This window comes from Nicotiana tabacum, chromosome 22 (assembly GCF_000715075.1).
Source record: "Nicotiana tabacum cultivar K326 chromosome 22, ASM71507v2, whole genome shotgun sequence".
NCBI lineage: Eukaryota > Viridiplantae > Streptophyta > Magnoliopsida > Solanales > Solanaceae > Nicotiana > Nicotiana tabacum.
The window spans coordinates 4374374-4391862 of NC_134101.1; the positions used below are offsets into that span (position 1 = coordinate 4374374).

A 17489-nucleotide genomic window follows, 5' to 3' on the forward strand; every position below is an offset into this window, starting at 1 on the left:
GCTTGGGCTGTAGGAGCCCCTCTGGAGTCTGTACACACCCTCAGTGAGCGCGGGTACCCATTGAGTGTGAGTGCTGAGGGCTGAGAGCCGAGTGGTTGAGCTGTTGTGATGAGCTGAGTGACTGTTGCCTGAGAGGCTGTACTTGTTTTGCATCTGTTGTTGTACTTGGTTGCTATCTGTCATTGTTGTAAAATATCTGAAAGAATTTATATCCGGATTACTTGAAATTGAACTGTATAAAATTGATTTGACTTAAACTGCCGGATTCGAAAGCATGTCTATTCTTTGTTGGGATTACTGAAAGTGAACTATAACTGTGTAACTCGTCATTATCTTCAGTTCCTTAGTTATTTTTGTTACTTGCTGAGTTGGTTGTACTCATACTACACCCTGCACTTCGTGTGCAGATCCAGGTATTCCCGGATATAGCGGGTGTTGATCATTTCGCGCAGTTGATTTTCAGGAGATTTTGAGGTAACTGTCGTGTTCCGCAGACCTTGTCTCTCCTTCTCTATATCCTTGTATATTGTATTTGGTCTCAAACTATTATAGACCGTATTTTCCAGACTTGTACTCATATTAGATGCTCATGTACTCAGTGACACTAGGTTTTGGGAGTGTTATATCGGAAATTGCTAGATTTTTGGTATTGTATTAAACGTTACGTTTTTAAATTTAAAGGAGATCGTGGGTTATTGATGTTGTCGGCTTGCCTAGTACTGAGATAGGCGTCATCACGACAGGTTAGGATTTTTGGATCGTGACAACATATAAGGTGTAGAGATCTCTTAACGATGTGAAACCTTTTGGGGAAACCGTATGGGCTTGGCCCAAAGCGAACAAGTATATTTGGATTAGTTTAGCCTAACAACATACATTAATATATTTAGAATTTTTGTGGAGGTTAACGGTTGGGTGATCCCTCTTCTCCAAGCATAGGGTAACGATCGTCAACGCACGAAAGAATCATGCGTTTTTTGAAACGGAATATTACTACAGTACAAACCCTTTTTACAGACCTCCCACAGACTAGTATTAATACCAGTACTACATCGTCATTATTATCAACTTCAAATCCCAAGTGAATAAACAAACTGAGAAAACACAGAAAATAGAGAGAGAAAACATTGAGAGAAAAGTAAAACAGAGAAAATGGGCAGAGCTCCTTGCTGTGAAAAGCTTGGATTAAAGAGAGGTCCGTGGAGCAAAGAGGAAGATGACTTACTCATCAATTACATTAATAAACATGGCCACCCTAATTGGCGTGCACTTCCCAAACTTGCAGGTAGAAACTAGAAACATAAACCAATTTAGTATTATGTCTGACCGCATTATTGCCTTTTGACAAGACGAAGGGCAACAATGAAGAAGGATAATAATGTAATAATATTTTGTTACTCGTCAAGTTTAAATCTTGAACATTACATTGTTCTTATTTTAGGTTTGTTAAGGTGCGGAAAAAGTTGTCGTCTCCGATGGACTAATTATTTGCGACCTGATATTAAGAGAGGAAACTTTACTCCTGAAGAGGAAAACACCATTATCAAGTTGCACCAAGTTCTTGGAAATAGGTTGGTATCCCCCCCCCCCCCCGCCTTCTTTTTTGCCCTCATTTTGTCATTTGCAAAGGGTGGTAAGTTAGACTAATGGTAGGAGTTGATTTCTGTTTTTAGAACATTAATAATGAAAAACAAGCATAGTGGATCCAAAATTTTAACTTAATAAGCTCAAGATTTTGCGTTTCTCGAAAATATGAGTTTGAAAATTATAATATTTTTGGTATTTTCAATTAAATTAAATTAACTCTTAATACTCGAGGTCCGCCCGCCTCTAAGCATAGCATACAAAATAATTCAATTCAGGAAGAAAAATCTTAAAACCAATTTAGTTAGTATTAAATCCAATAATAAACTGACTGTCTATACAAATTTCTGCATACACAACTGCAATAAAAATTGTTTGATTGTAATAGGACAATTAATTTGCAGGTGGTCTGGAATTGCAGCAAGGTTACCAGGACGAACAGATAATGAAATAAAAAACATTTGGCATACTCGTTTGAAGAAGAGAGTGGATGATAAATCTCAACCTCAAGAAACTCAGGACATACAAGATCAACAACCCATGGAAATAACGTCAAAATCCGAGGAAAATTTTGAAACACATTCATCTGAACCTGAAAATTCTAAGGATAATTCTGAAGAAATATCAAGTCCTAAAACAAACTTCCAGATTCAAGAACACCCAAATTCTTCGTCGTCAACATCATCTAGTAGAGATTCATGTTCAAACACAACTGCTACGAGTACGAGTTCTCTTGCTGATGAATCAAGAGATCAAATAATGTTGGACAATTTGATTGAAGTTGACGACAATTTTTGGTCCGAGGTACTATGGGCACCAGCTGAAACTAATGACTATAATGTTTCAGATTTGTCATTATCTTCATTGGAGGAAAATTACGAGCTTAATTCCAGCTTGAATGATTACTGGTTTTGGGATGATCTTTTTTCAACAGCCAATGAGTTGATGTTAGAATTGCCTGAATTATGAGTCCAGAAAAAAAAAAAAACATAGCTGTAGCTTCCTTTTTTATTCTTTTTCTTTTTTTTGGGGGGGGGGGGGGGGGGCCTTTTTTGGGGTGCAATAATTGAGAGCACGGAAGCAAATTTTAAAAGCTAGTGACCAAAAGTTTTGTGACAATAAATCATGATTAGTTGAATGATCATTGAAAGTTCGTCATTACTTATACATTCTAAAAGGATAATCTATACATTGCATTTTTAAAAATATATGCTACAAAATTGTTGAAAAAATCATGTTATATTCTAATTGTACTCGCTATTTTGTTTCAGAAAAGATAGATAATTACTAGTATTATTTTTATCTTTTATTCGAATGCTCACCACATTGGAACTAGCTAGGCTGTCAATAAGGAAATATTCTAATCTAAGAAAAATAATAGAAAGCAAATATAGAGAAAGGTTGATAATTTAAACAGTAAAATAATTATTACTTACTATTTTTATTTAAACATGTGATGACCCAAAAGGTCATCTTATGTTTTAGAACTCGAATCTGCGCTCTTAAACCTTAAAAATCTCATTTTTAGAATTTCCCATCTTCTTCCACCATCCGCATGCAAAGTTCACTTATGAAGCTCAAGTCGCATCAACCAACTATAGGCTCTCTCGTCTTCCTGCCTGATAGATTCCATGTGCCTCCGGAATTTATGCTCTTGGTGGTCTGTTGCTGCCATCCACATCAAATCATGCAGATCCTTGTTGGGATGTGCCTTCTAGAAATTGGCCTTCAGGTGCCTCACACAGTAACGGTGGTACGCATAAGGTTCTTGCCATGCAGGCAAATTCTCTACAGAACTTAAGATACCACCATGCCGATCAGATATTAGACAAATACCGAAACGCTGTTTGATAACGTGCTCTTTCAAATGGTTCAAAAATAGTGTCCACGTTTCTTGGCTTTCATTGGCACAAATAGCAAAAGCTAGAGGAAATATTTGTCCATTAGCATCTACTGCAACGGCGATCAACAGCTTGATATCATACTTTTCATAGACATGAGTGCCGTCTATCGATATTACCGGCCAGCAATGCGGAAAACCATCAATTGCTGGTTTAAATGCCCAGAACACGTAATTGAATATATATTCTAGTCTTCCCGGACTCTGCTCAAGCTTCCATTCAACAACCGTCCGGGGGTTAAAGTATTGCAGTACGGCCATGTACCTGGGTAAAGCTGCAAATGACCTATCCCAGTTACCATAAACAATTTCAAACGCACGTTTGCGCCCGAGAAATACCTTTCTTTTGGTAATGGTATGGCCATATTCCTGGTGGACTGATGTAATGCACTCTTTGATCTTATACCTTATGGATGCTTCAAGGTGTGGAATAAGGACAAGAGAAATCAAGTCAATATCCAAGTTGTAGTGATTCCCATTGAATGTGTCCATTTCACATATGTGGGTGAGAATATATTTACACACTTTCCACAGACCTATATTCTTCTTGCTCGCATGCAGTATCCAATGACAACCCGTAAACCATCTGCGGCAAATAACCTTGTATACATCCGGACTTGACTCCCATACCGTCATCTCACGACACTCTTTTACGCTGTACATTTTCGCCGCCCTGCTTAGGCGCGCTTTATCAGGAAAAAATATGCCATTTGCCAGCACCGTTGGTCTAGAATCATCCCACATTGCTGTCCGAATTTCATCAAAATCCCTTGTGAGAGCATCCACATCCGGCATACTTGGTAAATGATCAAGGTAGGGAATCTTCTTTGAATGAAACGGCACTTGGGACTCATACACTCTTGGTCTAACGGGGGGTGGAGCATACTCCATCGTCAAATCAGGTCCTTCATTCTCTTCCTCCTCATCACCATCCTCACGAGGGAAGGGTGTGTCATCTCCGGAATCATCGGCATTGTTATCATAATCACTGTTCTCTTCCTCACTCTGTGCATCTGCCAGATCCCGATATAATATGTCGTATTCAGGTAATTGAGTCAGGACAGGTGGTTCAACTTGCTCGTTTTCACTGCACAAACAACAAAATAATAAGCTACTCAAATCAATAAATACTTTCCATATAGCTGTATCACTTCACTTACAAGTCGTAATGTGTTGACATTCCTTGATGGATATTATCCTATTGGCGATGACTCCCGGATAGATCACCATGATCCAACACACCAGAACTACGCATATTCCAACTGGGCGTGGGTTCATAACTTGTAAAATTCATATTTGGCCGGTACCCCCTGTAAAATATATGAGTGTTAATACAAATTCAATACAACAAAAATATACATCGTAACACTAAGGAAAATTGAAGTTTACCACTCGTCTTATGAATTATGTAAAGCAGGAGAGAAATTATTTCCTCGCTCTTCATTCGCCCGTGGTGATAAGTTTAAATCAGGCCAAACTCTTTCAGCCGGAACCTGTCTGGCAAAAAATGCTCTAGAATAACCACCCGACGATTGAGGGTTATCCCTACTATGCTCAACCTCATTATTGCGAACGTCTTCGACTTTGACGTACATTTTCAATATTTTTATCACAAGAAATTTCCGGTATTCATCTGGAGTCCTCAAAAAATCCCTCAAAGTTTCATCTTCGTCAATGTTAAACTCAGCGTAACAAGCAACTCCTTGCGGAGTGACGAAATACAGATATCTTTCGGTTACTTTAAGGTTCACCGAACGTTTTCTCATACTCATTTTTTTTACATAACAACGATACCAATGTATCGTACTCCATTGTAAGTGGAAACTTAACATGACACTGTGGAGATAAACTATAACTCACAGTGTTATTCGTCACCACAACCTCCCCCCCTTCCCCCCTCCATATAATGAAACCCTTACTTTTCGCTCTTTAGACATTATAAAAAAAATGCTTGAGAATTTAACAAGAAGAAAAATTTTAACAGGAGCTACGAATATTTTTGAATGAATTTTTGTAAAACCCTAACGCCTTTAAATAAGGCAATGCCTAGCTCGGAGGGGGGGGGGAGGGGAGGGGCTAAATATTTTTAGGTATAACACTCTTTTAAAGGGCGTTATACCCATTTGAATTATTGTTATGTCAGTTAAATGCAGGAGACTTATTGGTGGGCCCACAAACAGGTATAACGCTCTTTAAAAAAGCGCTATACATATAACACCTTTAATAACAACTTTATAGATGTATAGCGCTTTTTAAAGAGAGTTATACCTAAACGTCCGTTAATGTATAGCGCTCTTTAAAAGAGCGTTATACATAGATAAGCCACTCTTTTTTTTTTACGCTTATTTCCGTCCTACATGGCAAAAAGAACCACATTTAGGTTTTGGACTCTAGGATCTAGAACCCATTTGTGGTTCTTTTTGATAAAAAGAACGGAAATATGTGTAAAAAAAAAGAGTTACCTAACTATGTATAATGCTATTTTAAAGAGCGCTTTACCTTAACGTCCAAAACGTCCGTTAATATATAACGCTCGTCACTCTTTTTTTTTTTTTACTTATTTTCGTCCTACATAGCAAAAAGAACCACATTTAGGTTCTGGACTCTAGATTATAATATATCAACAGTGGTAGATACTAGATACACGTGATCGATATCTCGATATCAAAAGTACAACATTGATTGAGGGGATCAGATTTTAATTATCTTACATATAATATGCTATTAACTCTGGTTTAATCAAGTCTTATCTACCTAAGTACAAAATTGTACTATGATTCTTTTTATAATCACTCAAAACGTGAGAATTCAAGTTAAAGATCAATAAAATGATACAACATTTATCCTACGTTATTTCTCTGTGGACCGTAATATATTTTGCTTACGTGTGATAAACTATTCCCTCCATATCACAATTCAAATGATCATGTTAATTTGACCGAACACCAAATTTATACAGAAAGATTTATTTTTTAAAATTTATGTTCTAAAACAAGTTATAGACATTTCAGCTCCACCTCTCATTAATATATATATATATATATATATATTAAAGTGTATCATAAAATGAAATTGCAGGAATATCAATTTTGGTTGAATCAAGATATTGTATTAATATAAAATATAAAATATAAATTTTAAACAGTAATACGATACGTGACAAAGATACAGAAACAGAAACTTGAGAGGGAAATAGAAGAAGAAGAAAGAAGAATAGAAGTGCATGTGAATCACGTGCATGCAGTGTACGTTCCGACGCCTTTACTTTCAAACTCAAGTGGGTCCTACATGCCAGACTAATTAATTTAGATGCAAAAATAAGAACAATAACAATTAATGCAGTGCTAAAACAAGGAAATAATTTGTTTCCCAGTGGACCCCACTATTTATTTTAGCTGCCCACGTGGGCGATAGTCACAACCGTAGAAAGATGCACTTAGATTTTTAAGTTTGTATTTTGACTACAAGACAGTTTTATTTTCAATGGAGCTCATTATCTCTCGTCTTTATATTTTTATACTAAATCGTGTTTTTAAACATGAATCAGGAGTAGAAGTATCCAAAATTCAATTCCTTTGATTTATTCAAGATTTCTTTTTCAGTTTATCCTTACAAAAATATTTTTGTCCTTTGGCGTGAGTAATGACAGTAAGTAAGTGGAGAATCGTAAAATTTCATGTTCAAATCTTAAGGTTCGAATTTGTGTAGTGTAGCACTCATTTAAGCGAGAATCGCTCCCTATTAAATTTTACTACTCGTAGGATTCAAATTCAATGCTTTTAGTTAAGAGTGAAAGAATATTATCTATCGCACTATATCTCATGGTGATCAAAATGGCGTGAATTAATTGACTAACATACTCTAAACCCACCAGTAGATGATTTCTTAAAATAATGTTGCTCAAATTAGTTTGTGTGTACTTTAGTTATTCTACTGGATACCTATTAATATGTATTGGGTAATTCTACTTACCAAGAGACGGAAGAAATCACCTAATAATTTTTTATCTTCTGCAAACCAATATCAAATACGGGATAGTTAAATAAAATTATTTTATGTGATTTTGAGAACTTCATTTTCATGACCTTGTGACTCATCATCCTCTTGAAGTAGGAGTAAGATTTTAAATTAGTAAATGTAACTTAACAAATATGTGTAGAAGAGCTCCCTGGATGAACTTGTAACTTTAAAGCCTAGTAACTATAGTTTGCCTAATTATCATTCGTATCTATACTATTCAATTGTTACTAACTTGTATCACTTGTATTCAAACGTGTAACGAATACAATTATGTCAAGAATACAATATGTATCAACTATAACTAATGCGAAATACAAGGGTGTATACAATGGATACAATATGTATCGACTGTATACAAGGGTGTATACAAAGGATACAACATGTATCGACTGTATTTGTTCGCACGAATACAACTAAGGTGAAATACAGAAAATACAAAAAAATAAAATGTTCTTGTTAATAGTCGAACTAAAGACCTTCGCTAACTAAATACGCGCTCTAACCAACTGAGCTATAAAAGCTTGTTGCTCTCTTGTTTCAGTTCAAAATAATTAATCTTTTATTTTATGGATTTGCTATAAAATTCAAATATAGCTATGACTGATAATTTTGCTGAAAATATAGCTACAAATAGTAAATAAAGTGTAAATGTTTGATGTGTCGATTAATTTTACCTAATATAATTCATGTGACCAAAAGCCCACACTTGTGAAATGAATATGCATGCTTTGAGCTAGATCCCTTTTTTATTGGTTATATATATGCTTGCTTGGCAATATTGCAAAGGCCAACTTAACTGAAAGAATAGTTGCTTGGCAATATTGCAAATACCTAATATAATCTGAGACGGATTTTTAGTTGCACGCCCAACTTTTGCGGGATCCTATTACCCCTGAACTATTTTGACGTGAACGCATTACCAATGAGACATGTGATAACCAAATTTGTAGAAAAACGGTGATATACGGCATCATCACCTACGGGTGTAATTATTTGATTTCAAAAAAGTCCAAGAGGTGTATAGGAAAGCTTGGGTATGTAACCGAAGTTCGACATAAGTTTGAGGGGTATTTATGCTCTTTCCCAAAAAAAAGAGAAAAATATATTTTTAGCCGCTCCTAAAAATGTATATCTTATGTATATATATTAATTATATACAAAACTATACATATTTTATATACATTTTGTCTACCGAATGCAATTAATTTGGGCCGATTGACCAATTTTGTATTTTGCACAAATAAAAACTTGTAAAAATTGCATGGGGCACCCTATTTAGTCGCTCATTTTTAACTTGTACCCGTTTTATTTTTTCATTTGCATCCGTACCTGTTTTTTGTTAAAAGCGTTTTAAAAAGACGAGTTTGCCCTTCTTTAATAAAAGACTACTTTCTCTCCAAGTATACGACATATTGTCTCTTATCTCTGTCTCTCTATCCTTCTTCGCGGTTTTTGATTATTTTCTGAAATCAAATGGTTTTCGCCATTGCATTTTGCTTGATTAGCAACTGTTTATTCTCCAACAAAATTAAGTATAATCACATGTACGATTTTAATGGTTGTTTTTGTGCATTGCATTAACTTTGTAAGAGGTTTTAATTTAGGATTAGTTCTATGATTTAATTTCTTATTTTTTGTTAATAGTAATCTTAGTTGAATCGTTTTTCTTTTTTTATTTGTGCTAAAATAGTTTCCTAGGTTTTGCTTTGATTAGTGCATTAGTTTTGTAGGTTTTACTTTTACGATTAGTGCTTTTAGGCTTTTTGAAACTGTGTTTGTGATGAAAATTCTATATATTCTTCAGTAATTGCTAGAGATGTTGAAATTTTTAAAAAGTTTGAGACTCAAATAGATGATTCTATTAAAGTGTGAAGTTTATAATACTTCAAGGATAACTTAATTCTAGGAGCTAAAGTTTTGTTTTGTGATTTGTAAAACTAAAGTATGTTTTGTCTGCAGTTTTTATTTTATTTTTGATGAACTTCAGCATTATTGGAGTTGAAATTGTGTTCTGTATTTGTAAAGCTACAACATATTTTGGCTGAAGTTTTTGTTCTGTAATTGCTGAACTTCAGTATTCTTAGAGCTGAAATTTTGTTCTGTATTTGCTGAACTTCAGTATTCTTAGAGCTGAAGTTTTGTATTGTATTTCTCTGAAGTTAGAAGGCTTTAAAATATAATTTAAACCAAATTGTGCTGAAGTTTTTAATGATTATTTTGATAATGTTCTGAAGTTATTTTTTCCACCTATAAGTTTTTGAACATATGGCATCTAGGAAATCCAAAGCACCTAAAATACGTAATGCTCCTTCAGTCCCTTTTGCTCTACATACAAAACCAGGGGAGAGATATTATGAGTTCGAAGATTGGTTTAACTGTTCTTCTTACTGGAAGGGGAACCACGATTTGAAGGGTTTAATTGCATCTTTTTTGACTCCTGCACAACAGGAGAAGCTGAATAATGGTACATTTCGGTATATCATGGCTATGGAGAATTTTCGTTGCAGCATGAAGTTGGTTCATTGTTTGATTCTTTCTCGCGTATTCACCAATGATCGAGATCCATTAGTTTCAAGATTTTTGGTCGTGATGTGTCGTTCAGCCTTGAAGACTTTCACATTATGTGCGGTTTGAGGATCACATCACATAATGTTGAAAAACCAATTAAACTAGAGAGTAAGATTCTTAAGCGCTATTTTGGGAAGTCTAAGGGTGTAACCTTGAAGGACATTCAAGAGTATATGATACGAAATCAAATTAAAAAGGAAGATGTGAATTTCAAACACGTATGTGAGAGTGATGAAGATGCTGTGAAGCTTATGAAAATTCTTACTGTGGAGTCTATTTTGTTCGGAAGAAAGTATGAATTAACTGTGTTGGAGGAGTATGCAGCTATTGTTGAAGACAATGAGGCTTGTCTTAATTATCCTTGGGGTAATGCGTCTTATGAGAAGTTTATTACCTCAATGAAACATGCTTTGGACAACAAAGACAAAAATAATACAACTCAATATAATGTAAGCGAATTTTCATATCCATTATGTGTTTGGTTCTATGAGTGCTTCCAAGATATTGGGGACAAGTATTTAAAAGATGACGACTACTTTGATTTCCCTCAGGTTCCCAGGATGTTACATTATCCATCTTGGGGAGAGCCTAAATTTAAAGAACTTCATGCGGATTACTTCAGTAATCATGGTGTAAGTTAATGTTATTTATTTTTTATTTTTTCTGTAGTTTTGTTAATATATTGACATATCAATTTTATTTTATTTTTTCTAATATACTTTTTTGTATTAAACAGAAATATCGGACATTTAGGGTATTGGAGATAATTTCTACCGAAGAGGAATTGAATTCAATGCCTTTAATTGGACAATTACCATGCAGTCGCAGCCGTTTGAAGTTAATGAATCTGGTTCCTTCAACTGGTGAATCACCACGTAGTCGGAGTCGATCAAAAAAAACCAATCGAACTCCTGTAATTGGAGAATCACCTCATACCCAGAGTTGTTTTAAATGTTCTACAACGGTGTTTGATGATAAATTAGTTAACACAATATATCATGTAAGTTTTTTTTTTGTGTATTTAATCTGAAGTTTTTCATACTATTTTTTTGCTTAATTATAGGATGTTTTATGTAATGTTTTCGTTTTGTATTTTACTGAACTTCAGCATTGTTTTTTGAGCTGAAATTTTTGTTTTGTGTTTATAAAACTATAGCATGTTTTGTTTGAGGTTTTTGTTCTGTTTGTGCTGAATTTCATCATTCTAGGAGCTGAAATTTTGTTCTGTATTTGTAAAACTACAACATGTTTTGGCTGAAGTTTTTGTTCTGTATTTGCGAAACTTCAGTATTCTTAGAGCTGCAGTTTTGTTCTGTGTTTCTATTTTCTGAAATTATTGTGTTGTTTCTATTTCTATACTATAGGGTAACGGGGGAGGTTAAAAAACATGCAATAGAAGAAAGTCACATGATCGCAAAAGAAGTTCTTCAAGAGTTTCGACGGGATGAGCAATATGTTATTGCGGACGAGGTTGTGAAAAAAAGTAAAGGTAGGCTTATTTACAGAGAAATCTTTTTTCCTGCTCATGTTATTCTTTTATTCAGAATAATCATTGTTAGTAATTTTTTATAGGAATATTTTGATAAGAAGTTTGAAAAGTTGTTTGAGATTGTCGACAAGTCAAAAGGAAGAGATGATGGCGATGCAGATTTTGAATTCATGAACTATCAACAATATGATAGGATAAACGACTCCTTCGAAGCTCAATCTGATATTAATGCTGGTCATGATGGACTGCATAAAGTCGCAGATGAAAATGTAAGAGGTGAGCAAGCAACTGTTGAAGGCGGAGTTCAAGTATTCGAGCAAGTTCAATGTGTTGAACGGCAAGTTGAAGCGGAATGTTCTAGTGTTGATAGACTGAGCAAAGTTGCTGGATATGATGAACAATTATCAATCGAGAATGTAGGAAGCAAGAAAGGTGCAGATGATGAAGTTTTCGATACCGAAGAACATGTACCGAGTTGTGATTTGGGTACTCCTATTGCAAAAGGCAATATGTTTGCGGATGCAGATGATGAACTTGTTGGTAATGAAGAACACACACCGGGTGATGTGTGTACTCCTATTGGGAAAGGCAATGCGATTGCGAAAGCATTAGCTATTTGCCAAGATATTTTAGGTGCAGAGACACATGAAGTTGTCACTACAAGTATAAATATTTTCTATATATATATATTACATTTCGCGTTTCGTACGTTAAAATTTCGTCATAAGTTAATCGACGTAGTCTCGGGAAGGAGATTATTTTTTGAGATTATAAGTATTTATGCTATTTATAACATGTGATAAGTAAGTGCCGTGAAGGTTAGAGGGTAAACAGATCAAAGAAAATAAATTTCGTTGAAGGTTGTCAATTTGAAGGGTAAACAAATCAAAGAAAACAAATCAGAAAATATAGAACTCATCCAAAGATCAAACATATATATAGATTGGTACAATCTCTCATATTCTATATTTCTCATACAATTTGGCTACAGTAAAAAAAAAGAAAAAAGAAAGTGTTTTCAGCATCTAACTTGCTTCAGTACCTAGCTAAAGCAAAGAAAAAAGCAATCTCAGATTTAGCAATCATGGTAGCTTAAACAGAATCCAATCTTTAGCTCGGGAAACTTGATGCAAGTTCCATGAGTCCTATTGTGTGATTTATTGCATGCAATGTCCCAGGAAATCTTTATGCATCTCCCGCCAAGTGATAGGTTTCTTGGATTCTCCCACTTGAATCTCTCCAAATTCATATAATAATCAATTTTAATAATTAAAAATTGAGCATCGACTATTCTTAATTAAAGAAATGAGCACTTGACAATACAAATCAAAACCCAAATCACTGGCATAACATGATTTTAGGTGTAAAATGAACATTCTTTATAATACCTATTGCACAACTATTAATTGTTGTTGGCGCTATCTCTAAGGCATAGGGAAGGTTTTCCTAATAGAGATTTCATCAGATGCTGTACGATCAACATTGGCAATCCCATATTTTACAAACAGATTTAGAAGGATAACTGGATTATATTTACATCATAGGATGGGCTAATATACTTCATTTCTGGTGCGGCATATAAAAACATAAGGTTTACCAACTATATTCAGTTTTCAGCACATGTTTATGTAGAGTTAAATTTTCTTTTCCAATAATTATATTCTTATAAATTATCTTAAAATTCTCCACTTCGATACCACCTATTTGTGATGCATCATCATTCCTCATGTTCTTTTAACAAATTTGAAATTAAACTACTTCTTATCTAATGTCCATTTATTAAGGCTTAGGGAGCTCGTAAGCTCTTTCTTCATTTCAAAAGTACCATATAAGCTGTCAAGTATCATATTTTCCCCAACAGACCAAAGCAATAAATTTCAAACTTGAAGGCATCTAGCAAATAATTAACACAAACATACTCTAGATCGTTACTTCAAAAATGTAGCAGTATCGCTTTTTCTTTGAAAAGATAAGTAACAACTTAGCAGTAATGTACCAGTATCTTCGAAACAGTCAAAGTAGAGTGGAAAGGATATGAGTAGAGAGCTATCAAATTTGATAAATAGCCATATGTCCATGAAAGATGGTCAACTCCTAAAGCTATACCATAATACTGCATCTCAAAATGTTCAAGAAAAATTGAGCAGTGGTATATCGGGTTCTCTTCCTCTGGAAGGGAGAGGGGGGCTAGAATTTATTGTACTGGTTTGTGCTCAGAAAAGAAAATCATGTAACACATCGGCCCTAAATCCTATGATCTCACTCTACTCTCCTCACTCACCCCACTACGTGAAAACTATTGTGGAAAATCCTGAAAGACCAAGCGGAGATGTATAAGCTATATAATTCTAAAACAGATAGAACAGATAAATTCCTTCGTCATACTTGAAAGTTAATGTCTATAAGCCAAAGAAACTACTACTGCCTATAGGATTGACAATGCATATTTACATCCATATTATATTTCAGATGTAAAAGCACCTGACCATCTTTCGCTGTCGTCATCAAAATGGCTTTTCATTATGCTTTTGTACATACACTCTTTATTATATGAGTAACCAAGGACTTATATGTCTGACAAATTGAAATACTTGCGTTCTTTATTTTCTTTTGGACTTCTCCACTATCTGCATTTTCCTCCATTACGTCCAAATCAACAACGATATGTATAATACTTATAGTCGCTTACCCTGTTTGTGAGAGATTAAATTGTTGTGCACTCTTCCCTCCAATAAAAACGTAATTTTAACAGATGAAACATGAACATTGCATTTCATTTGTGAAAGGGTTCAAGATTGTTTCTAGAAGCATGAACATTATATTTTACAAACCATAACTCAAAAAAGGATAAAGAGAACTAACCACATCTCCATAAGAAATATAAATTGTCATTGTTTCTGATTCCCTTAACCTAAAAAATAACAGTAGCACATATGATCACATGAGAAAAAGTTGATAACAAGGAAATAAGAACTAAACAGCAAAAAATACATGGAGACATGATATTTTACTTCAAAAAAAAAATTGAAACATTAAAAACTAAGAGTTGAAGTTTATAGATTAACATTAAACACTTGGTGTATCCCCCTCGTATTTGTTTAAATGTTCATGCTTTTATCCTTCTTCTCTTCTTTCTGTTATTATGTTTCTGCCATCTTATAGCTCCTTAATCGTTCCTTCACTCTCAGCCTCAGCTTCGAAGACATAACATATGAGTACCTATATAATTACTTTAAAAACTAAAAGCTTTTAATCAATGGCCTACCAAAAGCAACAATATCTTGTACCAGTTCCTTTGGCTGAAGAATCTTGTGCATGAATGGCAGCCTGCTACTGGAAAACCAACTTTTTTGTTGTGCACATGACCTACATTTCTAGCTTTAATTGACTATTAGCATTATATAAAGCTTCTTCTGAAGGCATCAACCAACAAAGTAGAAGGATCAGACCCATGGGTTGTTATCTTCAACAAATTAAACAAAATATAACAACGAATGAAAATAAAATACAACAATTATATATGACATTTATATACAGGAAAAAAGCACTTAAATCAATTACAATCTCTGAACAACATTAGACTTGCATATTTTTCAGTTCAATTATCAAGATTCAAATTGGTTTCTGCACCATCCGCACACGCAAAATTATCTAATAATTTCTGCTCAATGGTTCATCTAAGTGTCAGAAATCATTACCTCCTAAATGAACATATGAACTCCAACTGGAGATTAGATCCTTTCAAGACAAGTGCAAGTCGAGGTTTAATCTTCTATGAGAGTTTTTGTTTAATATGTATTTATTGTAATTTGTTTGTTCTTATTGATAGTCGTAGTTTCAATTTTTTTCAGTAATTCTATTCTATTTTCCCAAAGAGGTACTCTGTGTTTGTTTTCAAGAGGTAAGTATTTGAGTTTCTTGGTGAGTATTATATTTTTCGATTTCTTTCCCTGATTGTGAGGTTTAGAATCACAGCAAATCAGTCAATGCTTTAATTGAATATTTGTTTTGTTTCTGTGTATGGTGAAGTTTACATTTTACAGGATGTTCTATATCCTTGATATCTTTGATGCTTTATCTTGGTTGGTATCTGTATGAAATTTGTATTGCGCTACTTCCTAAGGAGAAAACCTTAAAATTGTAAGTTTTGTGCCGCATCTAGTTATAAATACCATAAAAGTGCAGACCTTGAGCTCCAGAATTGGAGTTTCAGCAACCCCCCTTCCTATTCTATTCCTGACTTTGGCATTAGCTGAATTATTCAGTTTGATGCTTTGCTATAATCTTGTTGTGTTGCACAGCATAACTACAACTTTAATTTCTGAAAATATCAGTTCATACAATTAGTTGTGTCTATCCTTGAATTTGTAATAGTAATTTGTCCTGAATTCAATTACATGTTAATCAAAAGAGGCATACTAAGGTAACATTTAGAAGGATCTTATCATTTAATCTATCATCATAGATATTAATCATATTTCATGTCATGTGATGTATAGAGCATTATATAATGATTTCCACAATAGAATTTACCAATGTCTTCTTTTTGGCAGTGTCTTTGCACTACAATTGATTCACTAAACCTATAAACTCTTACATTTTTAGTAAGAACATAGCCAGCTAAATCAGCAACCATGTTATGATGAAATGGAATCATGGCACTGATCAAACCTCTTCTTTTGAAGCCACTTTAGGCAAAAGAGGGACTTACCTCATTTACCAGGAGCACTTTTGCAGCATCCTTGACTTCAATACCTTGCTGCTTTAACAATTCTGCAACGATACCACAAGGAAAAAATTAAAACAACTTAAAATAAAAACACAATAACTCTTCGCAGGTTGTGTCGCAAGCATATACCAAAGAGAACAGAGGGCACCCAATGATGTAGGTGTTTTGATTTTTTATTCCTAATTAGATTTTGTATTTTGCTTAAATTTTTTATAGCATTTCACCCTCAATAGGCACTCCAAAAAACCCATTTACCCTACAACATACTATTTTATCCAACCAAAATCAGAAAGATGCACCTACCTATCTATTCCTAAGCAATATACAACACAAATGAGAGACAACAATTGACATGCATGAAAAATCCAGTAAGAAAATAACCAATGGAATATGAAAACTAAATGGAATAAAACTAACCAGAACTTAGAATACCCCACTTACAAATTGGAATCAAAATAAAATTCTTTTGAAACTAACCCAGAAGCTAAAGCCAAAAACTTGAGAAAGAAGGAAATAACATATTTGGGATTTAATGGACAGAAAGCAAGAAAACAAACCCAAATTGGCATCAATTTGTAGAACTTTAAGGCGGAGTTAGGGCTCAGATTTTGCGGTGTTTCGAGATGGAGACTCAGATCTTCACAAAAATCTGTTATTTTTGGCCTTCATCGTTGTTTAACAAGGAGAGCTGGGAGGCAACACATAGAAATTGTCGAAGAAACGGGCATGAAGGCTGAAAATTGTCGTTAAACACAACACATAGAAGTTGTGTTTAACGGGTTATTTACCCTTGGTCACTTTTATAAAGTTAAATTAAAGGTGGCATATTTAGGGGATTTTGGCATTAATCCATATCAAGTGGGGGGTCACGACCCGAAATTTCCACCGTCGGGACCATGATGGCGCCTAACATTTCACTTGCTAGGCAAGCCAACGTTAGAAAATCATTAAACCAAATCCTTATTTTCATTCAGTAAATAACAATAATTAGCTAAGATAAAATATAATAAATGCAGAATAATATAAAAAAACTGTATTAATTATTACCACCCGGATCTGGAGTCACAATTCACGAGCATTCTACAATTTACTACAAGTAATAATCTGAAAGAAATACAACTGTTTGAATGAAAGAAACAATAAAACAGAAGGATAGACGGGGACTTCAAGGTCTGTGAACGCCGACAGATCTACCTTGA

General features: G+C 34.3%; 1 protein-coding gene and 1 long non-coding RNA gene across 5 annotated transcripts; one reads left to right on the forward strand and one right to left on the reverse strand.

The window, feature by feature from the left end:
- The first annotated feature begins 1141 nt into the window (after positions 1 to 1141).
- Positions 1142 to 2734, forward strand: LOC107802984 (myb-related protein Myb4-like). The gene is given in 3 exon segments (NM_001325728.1): positions 1142 to 1285; positions 1442 to 1571; positions 1989 to 2734. Coding segments are annotated over 3 exon segments (828 nt in total). The 5' UTR covers positions 1142 to 1152; the 3' UTR covers positions 2554 to 2734.
- Positions 2735 to 12485: 9751 nt separating this feature from the next.
- Positions 12486 to 17081, reverse strand: LOC107787892 (uncharacterized). Of its 4 annotated transcripts, XR_001648503.2 has the most exons (5): positions 16848 to 17081; positions 16273 to 16334; positions 14827 to 14935; positions 14424 to 14472; positions 12486 to 12798 (listed from the first exon to the last, which is right to left on the reverse strand). It is a non-coding gene; the product is annotated as an uncharacterized LOC107787892 (long non-coding RNA). The 4 variants fall into 4 exon arrangements; XR_012705112.1 differs by having other exon boundaries at positions 12486 to 14472; positions 14827 to 14927; XR_012705110.1 differs by having other exon boundaries at positions 12486 to 14472.
- Between the last annotated feature and the right edge of the window lie 408 nt (positions 17082 to 17489).